The following is a 22,081-nucleotide window of genomic DNA, read 5'->3' as shown; positions in this document are numbered from 1 at the left end:
GGGAATTTTTCATAATAATGTTTTTGCATGGCAGGCTGAAAGAATTGTTGAGTGAAGGTATGTAGCTAAACCTGTTATAGTCAACTGCCTATTATTATTATTAATTATTATTATTTTGCTAAGGGATTGGGATAGCATGAGATAATAGTACTTACAATAATGAACTAGTAAGTACAACTTTTTCCCCAATATACTTTATAAAATTTATGTTACTAATGAATAGCCTAAATTTTGATTTGATTTCCCCCGACCCCTAAGGATATGTGTACATATAGGAAAATGGCCAAAAGAACGGCAATCTGTAGCAAAAGAAACCAAGAGGATTGGGTAATTCAAATTTAATTTAATAATCCAACCTAGGAGGTAAAGTTTTTATTAAAATACTCTTTCAAACAAAGTGAAAAGAATTATCTTGTGAATTATGTATGGTGAGCCCAATAAAAACTGCCACTGTGCTCTTAAGTTTTATGAATTTTCTGTGCTATTGTATTTCTCTCAAAGTGATAGCATTTAAACTAAGGTGAGAGGACCATTTATCTTGAATCTGTCAGAGTAAAATCATGTTAATGGATTTAATCTGGCCATCCTGAGACTCAGACCTTCAGAGAAAAATGAAGGGCATATTTTTAAAAAGAGAGTGCTTGTTATTAATCATAATACTCTAATCATTTATGAGACAATGTTTGCATTACTTCCAGTACACAGACACACTCACACACAAATACGCATAGGCTTTCAAAAGACAGAAAATGCTCCTCATAAGGAATCCTTATAACTGTACTTGAATTATTAACCAAAATTATTTTAGCATTTTATGTAGCTATATGATTTATGTATAGTAATATGATCAGCTTTTATCTAAATTACATGAAGACAGAAAAAAAAAAACACTTTAGCTTTCATTATAAAACACTTGAAAATATATTTACTTGTTAATAAGCTGAAAAGCAAAAGTAAAAATCAACATGGAAATAAAATTAAACATTAGCATATTTCTTCATTAACGTTCCATGTTTATTCCACTAAAGAAGTGAACCTTTTGAAAAAAGTATGCTTAGATTATTAAACAAATGACTGCAATCCCCTAATTTTCTATTTTATGATAGAATCTGGATTTGTTTATAAGGCATAAAGGACACCATTTTCACACACTTACCCTTTTTCACACACTTAACCTTTGAAGTGTATAGTGAGGAACATTCTGGCAAAATTAACAATGTTTTCATGACTTGAGAGGATTTAAAAGTAGGAATGTTTGCTATACTTTAACAAATGTTTAAGTTAATTCATGTCCTCATTATGTAACTTTTACTCTCAGTCAAATGTTAATGAACATTTTTGCTCTTCTTTAAATTATGTCAGTATTTAATTGTAATATAAGGGATCAGTGGCCTCTGCATTTATTTTTACTGGTTATAACATCCATGGCATATTGTTTAACTGCCTTCTTAATCATTTTGCCCTTTGGTTTTGAATCTCGATGTTTCCCTCCTTCTTTAATGATTTTTAAAAAAGAAAATTTCATTAATGTAGATATGCGGATGCTCTAGATTCACTTTCCTTTGTTCAAGACATACATAATTTTTCATACTGCTAAATTGGTATCCTTTGGAACTTACTAATAAATAGAAAGAGCTCTGATAAAAATGGCATGACAAAAACATATGACATTCACTTATTTCAAATCAAAGAAAATGATACAGCATAAAATGCTCTAACTAAACAGGGAAAAATATTAACAGTACCATATTTAGAAATTGGTTATTTACAGTAGGCTATAGATTATTTGACCACTAGTTCAAACTCCCATTTGATAACCACATACTGAAATCCTCATGTGACTGGTCTTTGGCCCATGAGAGAGAAATGAGTATTTTAATGAATGCATAATATTTACAATGGAAGGAAACCTCCACTATCTGTCGCCATTGTCTTTAGTCTGTAAACTTTGTGTTTGTATGAAGACTATAAAGTATATTTTTACCTTAGTGACAAATTTAGTTACATAATAATGCAATAAGTTATTGGGCTAAGGTAAAGGACTGGGATATTTCTGCCCATACTTTTAAATACTTGTTAATAATTTACTTTGATAACAAGTTCTGCCATTCTGGTTCAATAACCCAGGGTCACTAGTAAAGCTTTGTTAGGCACCTAACTCTTTCTGATACACTTGGGACTGGTCCTGAGCTCACTAATTTACGCACATGCCCTTTGGAAGTATTGTGTCTGTGCTGTGGTTTGTGTGGAGGGAAGGCCCCTTAGGAAGAAATGGACACTTTCAAAAGTCCTGTAAGCTCAAGGTTCTCACCATTCAATGTAAAGCACTGTTCTTCCATCTGAGACTGTGTTGCTCATGCATTTTTAGTGTTAAAGTATCCTTTAAAAATAATTTTAGAAAGGAACAATTGTAATAATAGATGATCTTTTTATCATCTTAGAAGCAAAAGTTGACAACTTTTTATTTCCTAGTTATTAATAATCTTTTATGTTTTTAAAAGTAGGTACTGGTCTATTATTTTTAATAGAAAATATTTTACATGTCTTAGGGTGACCTGCTACCAAGTGTCCTATTAACTACTATGTTTTATTTGGTGTTTTGGGAACATAAGAGAATAAAATTCTAGCATCTAGGATTGGCAAATATTAAAAGTAATAATGATTTCTTGCACTATTTTTGTATTTCCAAAATTTTCTATTGAAGACACACAATGCTTTTAAAACTATGAAATAATGTTAAAATAATTGTGGAACTTGAACACTTGCCAAACACAAATAAACTCAATTAGTAAAACTCCATTTATAATTTTTTTTAATCACTCTGATTTTTGAAGTATAAGTAGGAGAACCACTACCCTAAATATTCAAATTCAGGCTGAGCAGGAGGAAAGCAATAAGGCCACCCAACAGTACAGCTCCCTGCTTGGGAGAGGAAGGGAAGGATATCTTAGGTTCTCTGTATATTAAGCATGACCAGCCTCATTTACCTGAGAAGAAGAGGAGACCTCGAGGAGCCTACGGAGGTCAGTCTCTGGGATTTCATACTAACTCACATCCTTAGCAAACTGAGAGGTTATAATCAGTTGAGTAGTAGTTTTGACCTGATGGCTCTCCAATGGCTTCTGACAAGTAAGTTCTTGTGGAGAAGACCAACATCAGAAAACTGCCTGGAAAGAGGTTTGAGCTGCTGCTTTTGTGAGAGAAACCACAGTGCCAACCAGCAGGTTATTCAGGGACAGCTGAAGGACTTAGAAACACTGGAAAACAACTCCCCAGGGATAGCCTGCATGGTGACTAGCATGCCCATGAGGCTGCTAACAGCCCCATGGTACCAGGAAACGTCTGTTAAAGCAGTGTGGCCGCCTGGTTAGAACAGGCCTTGAAGTTAGAAAGAGTTGAGATATGATCCTGGCATTAGCAGCTGAAAATCCTCTGTAATTTCTCTTTGCCTCAGTATCCTGAGCTATAATATGAGTATGATAATACTGAACTCATAGAACAGCAAGTTAAACACATATGATTTTAGGATTAAATTAGCTAATGCATATAATGTGCTTAGCTCACGGCCTGCTGTATACTAAGCTCCCAATAATACCACCAATTACAATTATGTTTATTTGTTTATTAAAAAGCCTCCTATTGGCTCTTTCTGAGTATCAGGTGCAGGGCTAGGTGCTAGGGGACAAAGTGATTAGCAGACGGCCATGGTCTGGCCTGCTTGGAGCCAAGAGTTTTGTGAGGGAGACAGACCTTAATTATATAAAAATAGAAATAATGCAATCACAAACTTCAGTAAGTATAACAGAGAAAAAGTAAAGAGAGCCATAACCCTGATACTTTGTCCTATTTTGTTAACCCTATGATGTATATTTTCATGTTTTAATGTCTCTGAAATTGAGCTACATCCTATTAATGGCATGCCCTAGTTCAGTTGCCGGTCCTTTATATTTCTTAGTGCTCTGTAAACTGACGGGGCCATCAACATCTGTGATGTCTTAGATGAAAGAAAATGTGCTCCTTATTTTTATTTCTAATAATAATAACAAGGAAGACCACCATAATACCAATTAGTAGCCCAGAAGTGACTGATTAACCAAAAATCTTTTGAAAGTGGTAGAATTCCCCAGGGTGTTGATGAATATCCAACAGGAGACACTGATCCTTAGAGCATCCAAAATAGTGCAGGAGTGATCAGAAAGGGCAATGACTTCAGCACAACTGCCCACTCCCCCCCCCCCCCCCCCGCCCAGAGCACAAGCAAGAGGGGGCAGGAGACAGGAAGCTGCTATTATCATCTACATAGAATAAAGGCTGTACCAGCATCTGTTAGATGAAGGGCATCGTAATGATAGTAATAACTAACTTAAGTAATGCTGACCAGACACTAGGTGTTCTTCCAAAGCCTTCACTTATATTGACCCATGTAGTCCTCAAGACTTAACACTGTATTGTGGAGAGACTTCTTTGTGTGTGTCTGGGGGTGGGTTGTGTGTTTGTGGGGGGGGGCTGTGTGTGAGCATGTGTGCATGTATTTATGATACTGGGCTGAAGAGAGGTTAGCTAGCTTGTTTCAGGTCACACAGCTTAAAACTGGCAGATCCAGATTCACACCCAAGCAGTGCAGCTCCAAGGCCTCTGCCTCTCCATGAAGATAATTAGCCACTTGGTGACCAGGGAGCAGTAGAGAGTTCTGGAAATTTTGTGTGGGTTTTTGCCACAGAACCACTTAGAGACATACATCTAAGATCTTCAGATTTTTACTCCATATGTGGCTTGGGAAAGAAGGGATAAAGAAGAGCTCTTAATTTTTTGAATTCTGAGGACAGAATTATTACATCTAAATCCAATGTGGCCATATTGACTTAACAGTGTATTAGAAAGAGGGTGCTCCATAAATAACAAAGATGATCAATATCAGCAACAAAAATCAAATTCCTGTTTTTATCTTGGGATGACATGTAATAGAATAAAGAGAACATGTTTTATAAGCTATGTTTTCTAAAATGAAAAATGCATATTTGTAATCAACTTTGATCTTATGGAGAAAGTACACTCATTCAAATACCATATAAGTTCCTGGACTCTGTTTGTATAACCTGATGGCACGTGGTGGCATTAGCAAAACTCTGACCCAGGAGCCTTCAGTGTGTGATACTGGAGTTATCACTATATCATGTTATCCTAGGAAGTTCAACATTCCACCAACTTCATGTGTTTTCTACTTAGTTTTCAATCAGGATTAGCCAGTAAGAGAAAGTGACTATTCTATATTCACAACCACTTATATTTTACTGTAGGCATTTTAGTGTAGGCCTGAAATGGAAACATTTGCCGTTATAGAAAATACAGTGCTGTATTAAAACTAATGAACATAAACCTGTTTTATTTCCTAACTCTCACAGTTTGTTTTTATTGTTGAAATAATACTGGATGAAAACTAGTAACACACTTTTCTACTACTTATGGACATGCTGTTATGTTTTAGGTATCTCATATCACTTAATTCTAACAATAACATTATGAGGTCAATATTATCACCTGGAGATTGATTTGTCCAATATTTCATAGGATGCTAATGGTGGTTCAAGATTTAGAGCATGGATCTTTCTGTAATAGTCAGGGTCAAATTAGGAAATAGAAACTGTACAATAATTTAAGTAGGTAAAATGTAATATTAGGAATTATTAATTGTGATGGGGATTGGAGTAACTACGATTGGCTATGAAGGACATAAAGAACCCTAAGAATTGAGAAGAGCAGACACAGAGAGTAGCCTTTACCCCTAGGTTAGAGGTAGAGCACTTAAGGAAAAAACAAATTTTAAAGAGGGCCCCCTACCCCCACCTCTCCCTCTGGGATCTGGATGTTCTTAGGGCATAGCTGTGATCCAGTGAAAGGCAGAGAAGTTCACTGACATTGCATGCTAGTAGAACGCACAGGGAAGCCACTTTCTGGGGTTCTGGGGAACCTGCCCAGAGAGAGGTGTCACAATGTGGAGCCCACTGGGAACCCATTCCTGGGAAAGGGTTGCACCACAGAACTCACTAGGAAGGTCCCAGAGTGTGTGTGTGCAGGGAGCCCTAGGTGCACTATGCACTGCAGGAGCCAGCCGGGAGAGCCCCCAGAACCAGCGAGAGCCCCTTCATTCTCTACTTCCCTGCATGATCCTCCAGGGAAGATGCTTGACTTGTGCCGTATGGCAAGGGATAAATGTGCTAGTCTCACAAGCAGGACAGTGGATTTGGAGTGAGGCAATAGGTTAAAACCTGTCACACTGCCCATCAACAAATCGACTTTCTTTATAATTCAATCTTTATGTTTTACTGCCTTTACTTATGTGCCACAAAATATGATATTTAATAAAATAAAGAAAAATAAAAAGAAACGGAGGGAGCAACAATTATTCATGAAGATTCACATGAGCATCTCCTTTCCTTGAAATGTTTCTAGGTTTGTAAGTCATGTTGCCTTATTGAATTTTAGGACACTGGCTTATCAACCACAAACTAAAATTATAAACCAGAGGCCCGAGGGCTATAAACAAAGATTTTTTTCAGTCTACAATTCAAATTATTTTTTAATTCTCATTTTCTCATCTACTTGTTAATGCAGGTCATGTTTGGTTGACAAGCTTTTGTTTGCAAATAAGAGCTTCTTTAGATAATCCAAACCCTAACTGCATCATTCACACACTGAAAGACTTAGGCAAGTTGTTTAATTTCTATGGGCCTCAAATTCTTCAAGTGCAATGTAAATAATAATAAGAGCTACCTTATAGATGTGCTTTAAAAATGAAATGTTTTAACATTTTTAAGTACTTGGAAAAATCCCTAGGGTATAGTAAATGCTATATAAATACTTATATATGTATTACTTGATCATAGCCTAGGAATATGAATTCTTTCAGCAATTTCAGGTTATGGAGCTCTACATTTACTGAACATTTTTTTGCCTGGTTAATCTGACTTCATTGTTTAGTGGCAGTTTCAAAACATATATGGTTATGCTAATAGTACATAGAATGTAAACGCTGTTCATTGGAATATTTTTTTCCTATAGCTACTAACAGCAGTGCTTTCACCGGTAGTGTTTGAAGATGCCGTTAGTAAAGCCCTTATTCCTTAATTTTTGGAAGTAAGGAATTATCTGAAGAGTAAGATTTTTGGTGAAGTATCTTTGGCTAAAGAAAACCCAGTTGTCAACATAATCATTAGCATTCAAATTACTAAACAGTTTTTAACTTGCATCCCTTAAAAGAAACACATTAGACATTTTGTAGGAATGTCTAAAATTAAAAGAATTAATATTTTTGGTTGTTTTTTTTTTTTACAGACAGCCGTGAAAAGTATTCTGCGCTCGTCAAGAAGGCCAACGCAGTCGAAATGTTATTTACCCTCTATCCCCCCCAAGGTGCACACGTGCAGAATAATAGGCCACTTCGGTCAACTTGGCTGAGGCCCATCGTAAATGGGGAAGAAGGCTACAGGTACATAGGTAAGATGCTGGACCTCACTGTTTCCTTTTACAGCGAGGAAGAAATGGTTCGTTACTTTATACACCTCCGTTTCGTCACCTAGATAATATGAGTTGCTATGCTGGCCCTATTGCTATGCCTGCGTTTTAAAAAGTGGCTGTTTTATACTTTTGGTGCCTCTCCTGGAATAGTGGAACTCCACTGTGTTTGTCTGTTCATCTGATGATGGACATTTGGGTGGTGTGTGTTTTTTTAAAGTGATTCTATGTGAAGAACTGCTCTTAACAGTCATATACAGGACAGTGTATAGAAATACCTTTGCTTTTCCCGACTAAACTGTTTTCCAAAGTGGTTACAGAATTTCATATTCCTCATCAGCAAAGATATGAGAGCTGCATTAGCTCCACACCTTGATAAATACTTGGATGAATCAGTCTTTGTAATTTTGGTCATTATAAGAGCTATGTATTGGTGTTCCATTGTGATTTTAATTTGCATTTCTCTAGTTGATATTAAGCGTCTTTTCATGTATTTGTCATTTGTATATCTTCTTTGGTGGAGTTGCTGTTCAAATTTTTATCAAGTGTTGAGCCCTTCAATCATAATTGCCAAAAGGCTGGAAACAAATATTCTTCAACTAGTGAATGGACAATCAAAACTTGTTCCATCTATACCATGAAATACTTCTCAGCAATAAAAAGGAATGAACCATTGATATACATGACAACATGGATGAATTTTATTTTATTTATTTATTTTAAATATATCTTTATTGATTTCAGAGAGAGGAAGGGAGAGGGAGAGAGAGAGAGAAACATCAATGATGAGAGAGTCGTTGATCGGCTGCCTCCTACATGCCCCCGACTGGGGATCAACCCCCAACCCGGGCATGTGCCCTGACCAGGAATCGAACCGAGATCTTCTGGATCATAGGCCGATGCTCAACCACTGACCCACACTGGCTGGACAGAACATGGATGAATTTTTAATGCATCATGTCAAGTGAAAGAAGCCTAGCTCAAAAGCTGCAAATTGATTCCATTTAAGTGACACTTTGGAAAAAGCAAAACTGTAAGGCTAGGTGGAGGTGGGTAAAGGGGGGAGGGAGGGAATGGAGGACATCTGTAATAGTGTCAACAAAACAAAACAAATTATTAGGCCCTGGCTGGGTGGCTCAGTTGGTTGGAGCATCGTTTCATGCATCAAAAGGTGGAGGGTTTGATTTCGGGTCAGGGAAAAATATCTAGGTTGTGGATTCAATCCCTGGTCAGGGTGCATACGGGAGGCAACTGATCAATGTTTCTCACATTGATGACTCTCTCTCTCTCATTTCCTCTCTCTCTAAAAATTCAGTAAGCATATTCTTGAGTGAGGATTAAAAAAACACAAAGAAAAAAAACTAAGGACATTGATCAGCCCTGTGATTACCAGGACTTAAGGCTAGTGGGAGGGTTTGACTATAAAGAGGCAGCTTGAGAGAGTTCTTAGGTTAGCAGGACTGTTCTGTATCCTGACCATGGTAGCATTACATGACTCTGAAACTTAGTCAAAACAAACTATATGCCAAAAAGAGTGAATATTACTATAAATAAAATTTAAAAAATAAACACAAAATGAAAAGAGAGAAGAATATATATTAATGTCAAACAAATGTCCAAAAAATATGCCTTGTTATTAGTCATTAGGGAAAGGTAAATTTCCCACAATGGGATATGCCCTGTTATTAGTCATTAGGGGAAGGTAAATTGAACCACGATGGGATACCGCTACACACCTACAGTAATGGCTGATATTCAAAAGACACCAAGTGTTGGCAGGGATGTGTAGCAACTGGAATACTAATATTTGCCATTGCAAATCGTAAAACATACTTTTCAAAATAGTTTGACACTTTCTTAAGTTAAACGTACACCTGTTATATCACCCAGCCATAGCACCCCTAAATATTTGCCCAAGAGAAAAGAAAGTGTGTGTCCATACAAAGACCTGCACATGAGCATTCATAGATATATTTTTGGTAAAAGACCCAAACTAGAAACAACTCAAATGCTCATCTACAGGTGAAAGGATAAACAAATTGTAATATAACCACATAGAATACTACTCAGCAACATGAAAGAACAAACTATTGACAGTATTGATACACACACAACATGGCTGAATCTCAAAAGAATTATGCTGAGTGAAAGATGCCCAATTGAAACAAAAGGAGTGCAAGTGTATGATCCCATTTACATAAAAGTCTAGAAAATGCAAATAAACTAAACCGTATGACAGAAGCATATCTGGGGTTATCTGGGAATGAGGGTGGGGAGAAGCAGTGAGATGTGATGGTTTCATGGATGTTCACATATGTCAAAATTCATTGAATTCTCTATTTTAAATATGTACAGGCCTTCATTTATATTTTAATATAATAGAGCTATAAAAGTAAAGTTGAAAACATAAATTAAAAAAATCAAGGTAGTGAAATCTGTATTTGATAATATTTTTGCAAGATGATTTCTTTTTAAGTTTTAAAACTAATATTTTAGAATGTATCTACAGGATCACAAATCTAATGCACTCTTGTTGGGCTGATGAATATAAAAGTGTATTTAAGTGTTCAGTTCTGATAGCCTAGAGGAAGAAGAGGAGGGAAATAAAGCAAGAAAATTGTGAAAAAGAATGTTGAAATCCTTAAGTTCTGTAAAATGAGTCAATACTCTGGTTGCAATTTATTTTCTCTTTGCAATTTTCCACCTGAAAATTACCAGAACATGACCCATATCATTCTAAAAAACATTGTGTTCACTGTTTAGAGCCCATTTGTGAACACTGGGTTCAAATGAAATAAATATAAAGAATATATGCAAGTGGCATGTGTTCTAACTTGAGGGCCCCATCTTCTGAGGTTTCAAGCTTATCTTTTTCCTTTTTCCCAAGTGACCAAGGCCTTGCTCTTTTGAATTACAGTTGTTATTAAATTGATTGACAAGAGAGTTTGCAGCATTTGCCTTGAAAAAGATCAGTCTATTACAGAAAGTGCTTTCTGAAACTCAGTAACTCCTTGACGATAAACATTTTAGGGAAGATAGCTCTGGGAATTTATTATGTGTTCTAACATTAATACTCCACAATGTAGGCACTCCTGTTTATTGATTTCACTCTGTAGATTTAGAGATGTATCATCTGCAAGAACTGAGGAGTAGTTAATAGAGTTACTCATGCTCTATAAATGAATGGCATGGGTTGCTAACAAATTGTGTAGTTTTAGGATCAGGCATATTTTAAAAATATTCTGTATATCCATACTTTTATATTCCATAATTCCTAGCAGAGTGGCTTGAATATAACTGGAATGCTGCATAAGTCATAATTTCAAATTGGTTAATAGGCACAAAGTTTTTCTTCTGAATCATAATTTTATAATCTTAAACATCAACAGTATAAAAACTTCAAATTTTTTTCCAGGAACATAGCTCTTGTCAAACTTATTTTTGGAAGGGCTATTTGGAAAGCTAGTCTTTTTACATGTCTTTGGTTATCTTTCCTTATGAGCTGTCTTTCCTTGCACTCCCCTGGTTTTCTGGCTTGTCCCAAATACACTGAAACTTTTTCTCGCTTTCATCAAGTTTTTATGACTTTGATGGATTTTCAACCTGGAAGCTATAGATTATATTAAGGAACTCCTGGAATTCTGATGGAAATACCTTGAAAGGTGTAGGTCAGCCATTATCTTTCAATGAAATGATCTAGGGAATACAAATGAATGATTAAATTACTTTCTCAAACTAATGGTCGATTTTTAACTGAAACCATATTATTGTATTAATGCCAGGTTTCTAATTTGTTCGGATCCTGAGTAATGAACATAGACCTCTACTTGTCTAGCACTTTTTCATATATCATTTCCAGCCCTTGATATAGTCAGTTTTACTTACCTTTACAACATATGGTTATTTAAGTTATGTAATTAATACTAGAACTTGATTTCCTGGCCTAATCACTGTTTTGTTACCCATTATAAAAGTACAAGGTGTCTTTTTATGCCATTCACTTTATTCCACTGCCTTCAGGCAAGACCTGATGCACATAAGCCAAACAATAAGCTGTTTTTAAAAGACTGGCAATTGAGCAGCCGTCCTTGACAGTCAAGTCTGATATTTGGTAATCTCCTCTCTTGGGATTTTCTGTTCTGCAACATAAGATTTTCTTTTCTTATATACCTTTTAGCGGAGTCTAACTTTTTCATGATCCACAAAATAAAGGCTCTGCATTGATTAATAAGAATCTTTCTTTTCTCTGAAATAGGCCTTTTAAAATATTACTCCTCAGAAGCCCTCTTTCTAATCCTTAATGTCTTCGGAATTTCTCTCTAAGTATTTTTCAGATTTCTCATTTCTTTTAAGTGATGGAACTCAAAATAAGATATGATAATCAAATATATGGATTTATGGTGGATATAATCCTAGCTGCTACATGTTCTGCTTATATTTTGCACTTTTAAAAACTTTTAAAATACACATCTCAGCAGTTACTTAGATTGCTATTCATCATTTTTTTATCTCCTTTTTGGCCATATTTTCTTGTAACTGTTTGATATGTATATAATTTATTTTTTCTTCTTAAATTTTTTATCCTGACTTGTCCCGATTTTTGCTTAGAATATTAACATTTATTGCTCTTGTCAAAACTAAGTTGTTTTGAACCCATTCTTTGAGGTTTATCCTAATTTGAAGCTCCATATATTTTATTTATTATTTATTTATGGTCTGTTATAACTTGGATAAGTTGAAATCTACTATGCCTTGCTCTGCCTACGTAATATCTGGTTGCTTGAGTAGAATAATTAGTCACTAAAAACTATATTTTAAATTCAACTGGACTTGAAAACTTGTTGATCTCCCTTTTTTGCCAGCTATAAACTGGTGGCAGCCTCCACTTTCACATTCCTTAACGTCCCTTTATTTTCTTTGTTAAGCGTAAGTGATGTGAATATATTTTTGTAAGTGTAATTGCTAGTCTGAAAATGTCATTGTATTTTAAGGTGGTTTGGTTGTTTAAAACTTTTAATATTCAGTATACTCAAAGGAATCACTCAACAGAAAGATAAAATTGAATGAAATACTGTATCTGGTTAAAATTTTTCAACCATGGTCGTTACTAAAAATTCTAATGAACTGGGTCTTTCTTATCTAATGGAGAGAATATATTCTATGTGAAGTCCATGTTTTCTTGGACTTTAGTGATAAAATCAGAGTGTGCCTCCCACTTTGCCAACCCCAGTTTCACCAAGGAGGTTGGGAACATTGAAGAAGAAGATGCAGCGTCAGGTCTATAAGTTATAGGAAATGTGAGTTGCACATTTACAACAATCTGCCACTCAGTACTTTACTGCTGAACTTTGTAAAATGAAAATTGTAACAGTAATGTTTTATTAATTGACTTCTGCATCTATTTATTCAACAAGCATTGAATGTCTACTATATGCTTGTCAAAAAAATTGAGAAATAATTAAAGCTTAATCCTGCCTTAGAAGTGTTCATATTTTATCAGGTTCAAAGCACTATGAGAGTTTTGGGTCAATTAGTCTCAGTGAGCACTCCTATTGATTTATGGGTCAAATAGAATGCTACCAAATGAAGATCTTAAAAAATCCTGGAAGAACATGTCTAAATGACAAAGAATGACAGCCACACTCAATATCTAAAATTAAAAACTCAAAGCTGAATTTAGTGAGAGTTATGCTATTTATTTTATTATTTATTTATTTATTTTTAAAAATATATCTTTATTGATTTCAGAGAGAGGAAGGGAGAAGGAGGGAGAGAGAAACATCAATGATGAGAGAGTCATTGATCGACTGTCTCCTGCACTCCCCCTATTGAGCCTGCAACCCAGGCATGTGCCCTGACCAGGAATCAAACCAAGATCTCCTAGATCATAAGTCGATGCTCAACCACTGAGCCATGCCAGCTGGGCAAGAGAGTTATGCTATTTAAACAGTCTTTCTGAGCAAAGTAAACTTGATATTATATAAGGTTTCTGGGAAGAGGCTTAGCCAGCCTACAATATGGCTCCAATGATCTGCTCATCTTGGTATTCAGGCTTTTGTAGAAATCATACGCATTGTATCAGGGTTGGTCTTTGTTACCAGCAAAGTACAGTAGTAGTAATGGTATGACACTTCTGAGGGTAGGTCATAAAAGATTTTGTGGTGTCTACCTTGCTCTCTCTTGGATCAGCTACTCAGAAAGTTAGCTGCCATGTCATGAAGATACTAGGGCAGCTGTGCTGAGAGGTCTATGTGCTAATGAACTGAGGGAATCTACCTATAGCCAGTGAAGAACTGAGGTCTATGTGAGTAATGAAACATGGAAGGGGAGCCTCCATCCCCAATAGTCCTTCAGATGCCTATAGTTCCAGTGACAGCTTGATTGCAACTTCATGAGAGACCCTGGCCTGACCCACCCAGAAAATCCAGTCTAGATTCCCAACTCTCAGAAACAGAATGAAGCAATTGTTTGTTTGTTTAGGGTTCTAGTTTGGGGCTAATTTGTTATGCAGCATGCAGGGCAGTGATTCCTGGCTTTTAGCAGTGAGAGTGAAATGACACAGGATTCAGAGTGTAATTCCTCAGGAAAGACTGAGTTGCTGATTGTCCTGTCTTCAAAAACTGTTACTGGAGTGAAGCTTTGTTCACTGGTTAACTTCAGAAGTAGGATCTCTCACTGATTGGTTGGCTTTCAGAAGGGTGTTTACTGAGGCGATGTGTCACTGGTTGATAAAACAGCTTTAATACTTGTTCTTGGGGTTTCTTGTCACCTTGGCTATAGAAGTATAATGGATTAGATAAAAAGAATTAAAGACAAGTTCTAGTATTAACTTGTTACCATAGCTGTAGAACTGCTAGGCTTTTCTTAAGCACGTGGGAGTAATGTTATTCTCAGTAAATAGTCACAGAAACAACAAAAAAGAAAGATTACATGCTAGTTGATATAATAAAAGCAATTAAGTATAATTGTGATCTTAGGAAAAGTGAATGATTAGATCTGGCAGTATTAGAGGTGATTTTATAAAGATAATGATATATGAGTATGTTCTTGCAGGATAGGTACGTTACTAAGTAGAGAATAGAAGACAATGTTGTAGGCAAAGAAAAGAGCATGGGAAAGCCCAGATGTGAGAACTAACTTTGTTTTAAGAATTTTAAAAATATTCCTGCACAACTTAGAATGATTTTTATTAATATATCATAGACAGATAACTTTATATTAGTTTCAGGTATACAATATAATGATTTGATATTTGTATATATTGCAAAATAATCACCACAATAAGTCTAGTTAACGTTCATCACTATATGTAGTTACAATTTTTTTTTCTTATGATGAGAACTGTTAAGATTTACCCTCTTAGCAACTTTCAGATATAGTTACCATGCTATACATTACATCCCCATATCTTATTTTATAACTGGAAGTTTGTACCTTTTGACCACATTCACCCATTTCACCTATTCCCCATTCTCTGCCCCTGGCAGCCACCAATTTGTTCTCTATATCTATGAGTTTAGCTTTTTGGGTTTTTCTTGTTTGGTTGGTTGATTTTGTTTGTTTGTTTTAGTGTCTACATATAAGTGAGGTCTTATGGTATTTGTATTTGTCTGACTTATTTCACTCAGCATAATGCCCTCAAGGTCCACCCATGTTATCACTAGGACAAGATTTTCTTCCTTTTTATGGCTGGATAATTCTATTGCATATATACCACATCTTCTTTATCCAATTATTTGTTGGTGAACACTTAGGTACTTTCATGTCTTGGCTATTGTAGATAATGTTGCAGTGAATATGGGGGTGCATATATGTTTTCAAGTTAGTATTTTCATTTTCTTCGGATAAATACCCATGAGTGGAATTGCTGGACCAACCATATGGTAGTTCTATTTTTAAGTTCTTGAGAAACCTCCATGCTGTTTTCCATAGCAGCTCACCAATTTACATTTCTACCAACAGTGCATTAGGCTTGGCTTTGCCCAACATCTTCTCCAGCACTTGTTTTTTTCTTGCCTTTTTGATGATAGCCATTTTGACAGCTATGAGTGGAAATCTCATTGTGGTTTTGATTTGAATCCCTGATGATTAGTTATTTTGAGCACCTTTTATCTACCTGTTGGCTATCTGTATGTCTTCTTTAGAAAAATGTCTACTTTATACCACCTACCCATTTTTAAATTGAATTGTTTAATTTTTTGTCATTCAGTTGTATGTGTTCTTTATATAGTTTGGATATTAACCCTTATCAGATATGTTTTGAAACTATTTTCTCATATTTGGTAGGTTTTCTTTTCCTTTTGTTGATGATTTCCTTTGCTGTGCAGAAACTATTTAGTTTGATGTAGTCTTGTTTGTTTATTTTTGCTTTTGTTGCCATTGCTTTTGGTGTCAAATTCAAAAAAATCATTACTGAGACCTATGACAAAGGGCTTTTTGCCTATGTTTTCTTCTAGGAGTTTAGTGTTTCAGGTCTTACATTCAAGTCTTTAAATCATTTTGATTTAGTATTTGTGTATTGTGTAAGAGAGTGGTCCAGCTTTATTTTTTTGCATGTGTCTGTCCAGTTTTCCCAAAACAATTTATCAAAGAGACTGTCCTTTCCCTATTGCATATTCTTGGCTTCTTTGTTATAAATTAATTGGCCATATATGCGTGAGTTTATTTCTGGTTTCTCTATTCTGTTCCATTGATCTATGTGTCTGCTATTATGGCAAATATTATACTGTTTTGATTTCTATAGCTTTGTAACGTAGTTTGAAATCAGGATGTGTGTGATGCTGTTAGCTTTGTTCTTCCTCAAGATTGCTTTGGTTATTGGAGGCATTTTGTGGGATCTCCTTATAAGACAATGGTTTTATAAAGTGTGACATATTGGTGAAAGAATATACAATGGCAAGAATAACAAAATAATATTTTGGAAATATATGCCTTTACTCTTCTGAGATTTTGTTAATATAATTTATGACAACATTATGTATGCACACACATTTATATATATAAAATGTATATACATAAAATAATTTTTAACTTGCATTATTCTCATCACTCATTTTTATATATAAATGTATAATTTCTAATTTTATAAAATTTATATATATAGTTTTACATATTATATACCAGTTCTTGGTATCTACTATTATTGTTATGATCATAAAATGGCATAGTTAATATAAAGTTAGCTCTTATTCTTATAAGACTAAAGGCTATAGATCTTATATGATTTTCTCATTTCATCTTCATAAGCTATATGATACATGCTACTATTGAACTCATTTTACAAAGGAATTATTCTGTCTGAGAAAGGCTACATAACTTGCCTGAGGTCATCCACCTACTGAGGTGGTGCTACCAGAATTTCAGCTCAGAGATTCTGAACCTAGAGTAAGTACTTACCATCTTATCCTATATTGAATGAGTATGATAATTTATTTTGATCATCAAAAAATATTAAATTATGATAAATTTATTCTTTTAGAATTCAATGAAGTATGTATAATAATTTACCTTAAAGAAATGATACTTATATATTTATGTATAATAGTAATTACAGCACTGTAATTACTGCAAATGTTGAAACAATGTAAATTCCCAGTAATAGAGGAATTGTTAATTAATTGTGATTCATAAATAATATGAAATTTTATGTGACCATTAGTATTATGTTTTTGAGTATTTATGGAGAATACATTTTCAATGAAAAAAAAAAAGATTACAGAATAGCATAATATGTATACTATATTCACATAGTTGCATAAAAGGAATGTAAGAATATACATATTTTAATCTCTACATTGTGGGAATCTGTGGAATTTCTTTAAATATTTTAGCGAGGCTAATTTTTCTAATTTTCTACACATTCTACACATTTTACCATACATTTCTTGTTTAATAATTTTATAAAAAGATAAGGGACTTGATAATTTTGAAATTCTATGTATATGCCATATTCTTTAATTTAAAAATAAAAAAAATTATCTAATTTTGCAGTTTTTTTATATAAGTTTACCTTTATATTATTTGCTTTAATTTTGCTATGTTGAACTATAGTAAAAAAATTTCATATCAAAATATAGCTTTTCAAAAAATAAATCAATGAAGCTATTTTATAATTTTATTTTTCAAAACTATCTAAAATTGTTTTATATTTAAAACTACATTTCAAACATGTGAAAATATATTTTTTGAATACCTCTTTCTCTGGTAGTTCTATAAGCTTTTGAGAACACATTCTATTTAATCATCTTTATTCCCACGCTAAAATTCTTAGCACATAGTAGGCATTAGTCATGAACTACCTGTTACATGGGTGCATATATAAAGTATTGCTATAGCACTTAAGCCATTTTTTCATATTAAAAATAAATACTTTTTATGTTTAATATATTAATGTTACTTTTGTTTATTCTCTCTGGATTTCTTAAAGATTACTGTAATATGATATGACCATAATATAGTATGGCAAAGTTCTTTAATATTTAAAGTTTTTAATTTAATAAATAAAATATAATCTAGCTATAATGGAGGCAAAAGTCCAAGTTGAGATAAGAGCATTTTTCAGTCACTCTACAAATCTTTATTATTGAGTGCCTGTGTTCAATCCTCTGTGGTAGACACGAGGAGGATTCAAAAGTAAATGAAACAGCTTCCCTCTCTCATGTTTATGTTTTAGGTTGGGGAAATGAAGCATATGCATAATTAACTACAATGGAAGACATAAAGTGATGAGTGATGTCAAACCCGTGCATACTGAGTTCTCAGTTGCTCTGCTGAGCAGTCTTGAGAGGGAGGGCAGAGAAGGGGCTTTGCAGAGAGAGGAGCCTGAGCCCTGGTGTAGACTCCAGACTTCACAGCACTGGGAGGCCACCTCTAAACTATGCATGCTCACAGGAAAAGAGTCCCCTCAACGAAACAGTCACAGTGTGTGCAACTAGCCCTTCTAATATAATTAAAAATAATGACTTGTTTACTAAGTAGCAAATACTACTTCATTATATAGTAATAAATTGTAGTATACTATACATTGAAAGGTTGTGTATAAAATTAATGTAAAGGTGGATTATAGAAAATTCGTACAATTGTAAAAAAGAAAAATACTACTGAAAGTTTATTTTTTAAAAGATAATCCATTATTATTTTGACATATTTTCCTCTAGTATTTTGTAAAACTACTTATTAGAATATTTGAGCCCTGGAAGCAACATTATATGTCATTTTGCTCCATCTCCTTTTTGTTTTTATAGGGAGCCAGCTAGGATGTATTAGAAACTGATCATTTGAAATGAATATCAGAGGGCACAGAGGCTACGCTTAGCTCACTCAGGGTGGCAGAGTTTTAATTATAATTGTGGTGATGATTCAAGTTCAGAGTCTTATCAGACTCATCCTCCCTCCCTGCCACACGCACGCCCCACCACACCACACCACACCACACCACACCACACCACACCACACCACACCACACCACACCACACCACACCACACCACACCACACCACACCACACCACACCACACACCCCACCACCACCACCACCACCACAGCAACACCCACCCCAGCACCACCACCACACACCCCACCACCACCACCACCACAGCAAAACACCCCCCCACCACCACACACATACACCCCCCCCCCACCACACACCCCACCACCACACCACCACCACCACCACACACATACACCCCCCCCACCACACACACACAGCCCACCATACACATTTCCCAAATCATCCTGTATTTTTATGCAACGTAATTTTCCTGGACAAGGTAAACACTATTACACTTGTCTTTTTACTAGTCTTTATTTTCCTTTTTTTGTTTTCTTAAGCTTTAAAATATCCTTTGTATATTTTCTGAAGCAAAACCTGAAAGGAATACTCCTCCCTCCCCCTTTAGCTCTGCCCTGGGAGTGGATGTGAGGCAAAGGCCTGGGCTGGGGCAGCCTGGTCCTGCAGAAGCTCTCACTGCCTGTGGACAGGGTGCATCTCAGCCTCTTTGGAAAGCTCTAACCACTCAAATCTTGCTTTGCAGGACTAGTTTAAGTTCAATCCTTCAGCTCTGTAGCTCAAGGGGTAGAACACTGGTCTTGTAAGTTCAGTCCCTTTTCTTTTCCAACTACACACACTAAATAGTAGGAAATCATACTTCATCATAAAACCTTACATAAATAAAAACTGATCCTTATTTGATGTACATTTTGTTTAAGCTGAAAATCATTTAACATCCCTAAGGGAGAATGATGACTTTTCCCCTCAAGACTGAAATATAATGTTTTCACAATACTTTGGAATTTTTATAATTGTCCCCTGTATTGTCTGACTGTCAGTTAAGTCAGAACATTTGATAATTGTAGGGAGCTGATAAGACTTTCTGTTAAAGGTATGTCATTATGTTAATCTCAGTTCAAATGTAGTTTGCCTGAATTCTGTTTTGATTATATAATATTAGAATAAGTTAACCTGTTAAGTAAGCTCACCCTGGAAGGCATAGAACATTTTAAATGCCTTCAAAGCTACCATTCATTTGTACAAGTATGTAAATCATGTACTACCAAAACTAGAGTTGTCTTTTCTCCTTAAAGCCTTTAAAGTTTGGAAAACAGATATTTCATATAAATATAGATATTTTAGACTTAAAGTCAACTAATGAATAAGATTATTTAGCTTTTAACTGTTTGTATATTATGGGAAAATAGTGGCGGATGAATTTTAAAAATTGTAAAGGCTCCTATGCTTCATTTGGTATGCAAACACCCAAATACTGGAGTTATTTAATAAATATGAGAGCTGCTTGTCAAAAGTTATAATTTTATTTTAAAAGCTGATCTTCATGGCATGTTGTAAATAATAGAGGTCGTCCACCAATTTTAACCACACTTCTTAGTTCACTCATAGGAAAGGCTCAGTGATCGTGACTACCACAAATGTATTCTTAAACATTCATATTACAATGATATATGGTCCATTTTTTGGTGGTATGGCCTGCTTTCTTTTTCTAAGAGTAAATTTGACAGAAGTCTGTGCAAAAATTAATTATCCCATCTCCTTATTTAAAGGAAAGGCTAAAAACTTTACTTATTTATATAGTCATTCACTCAATGAATATTCTGTATTGCATATTAAGGTACTGTGTACCAGGAACCTGTAGCAATGTAGAGACATAAAAGAAGCATAAAGTAGGCTGAGCATTGAGCAGATTTCTTTCTAGCCAATATATAGGTGAACTAAAAAATATGCAAAGCATATAATACTTTGGCAATATCAATTATTGTGCTTTTTAAGATTATGCACATTAACCTCCTTCTAACAGTGTGTTTAATGAGCACCTATTATAAGAGTAAAATTTAAAGGCAGAAGAGGGGAAAATATGGAAGAGATGGGTGGGAAAGGAATTTTATACTAGATTTTGGTGCCTCATTATTTTCAAAAACACCACTACATGTCACAGGTATGGGCAGAAGTCAAGGTAACTACTTCTATCTTCTTAAAAAATTGCTTTTATAATAATGTACAATCTATGAATGTTAGTAGTAAAACAGTTCTTCTACACTCTAGAATACACGCAAGTGTGCTCTTCAATATATACTCACTGTTTAAGAATTACCTGGTATTTGTCATTTCAATTTCTGGCTTTAAGTCTGAGGTTAATTGGAATTCTTTAAAGTCAAAGCAAATCAACATCTGCTGAGTGACCTAGAGTTATACTCCAGGTACTATATTTTTAGGAACAAAAGATAAAAAAATAATTATACTTCACATGTATTGAATACTTCCTACAGGCAAAGCATGGTGCTAAATGACTTACCTAAATTTAAGTAATCTTATTTAATTCCCGTAGAAACCCAATGGACCACTTACATAATAACACTGAATCACAAAGAGGTAATATACCTAAAAATGCATGGCTAGAAAGTGGTAGAACTGTGACATGAAACCAGGGCATCCTGACTTTTCAACTCATGGTTTCAAAATTTAAAGTAATTTAAGATATTAAACATACAATCTGTTAAAAAAAAAGATAGATCAAAATAAAAGATTCAAACAATACTTCAAAAGCAAGGCCAACACTTATACAGTTATTTGGATAGTAATGTTTGTATATTGTATATAGATACAGTACTTTTATTGGCGATTTTCGGTGATATAATCAATAAAATATGGTTTATTTGGGGGGGAGCACTATTAGTTCTTATGGGCCAACACCAATGTTACATTTTATTAATTTTTTTCTAAGAAGAATGCAATATTTGCTCATTACCAAAAACTATTTTAAATTAGAAAAGATAAAGAAAATTTATTTAACAAATATTTGAGTACTTAAGATCACCTCTACAGTATGCCACCAAGACATAACTACCATTAACATTTTGCTGTATTTTTTATGTTTTTTTTTTAACATAACTATAATAATAGGGTATCTAAAAATTATACATACACACATGATTTTAAAATTCATTTTTCTGATTATAAAAATAGTGCATGTCATTGTGGAAAATTAAGAAAAAGAAATAAGTAAATTTTTTAAAAAATGCTTGGTATATCCACCTACTAGAAATAATCTCTCTTAATTT

General features: G+C 34.6%; 1 protein-coding gene across 1 annotated transcript in view; it reads left to right on the top strand.

Moving 5' to 3' along the window:
- The window catches only part of LOC148093263 (IQ domain-containing protein M-like), a 137,187-nt gene that overhangs the window by 67,456 nt on the left and 47,650 nt on the right, over nucleotides 1-22,081 (top strand). Inside the window, exon 5 of the mRNA XM_087816136.1 lies at nucleotides 7,333-7,494. Coding sequence (XP_087672262.1) covers nucleotides 7,333-7,494 — 162 coding nt within the window. The remainder of the gene's footprint in view (nucleotides 1-7,332; nucleotides 7,495-22,081) is intronic.

Source organism: Miniopterus natalensis, chromosome 4 (genome assembly GCF_054644295.1).
Source record: "Miniopterus natalensis isolate mMinNat1 chromosome 4, mMinNat1.hap1, whole genome shotgun sequence".
NCBI classification, from domain to species: Eukaryota; Metazoa; Chordata; class Mammalia; order Chiroptera; family Miniopteridae; genus Miniopterus; species Miniopterus natalensis.
Note: the sequence above shows the minus strand (reverse complement) of the source record. Positions and strands in the feature narration are given on the sequence as shown.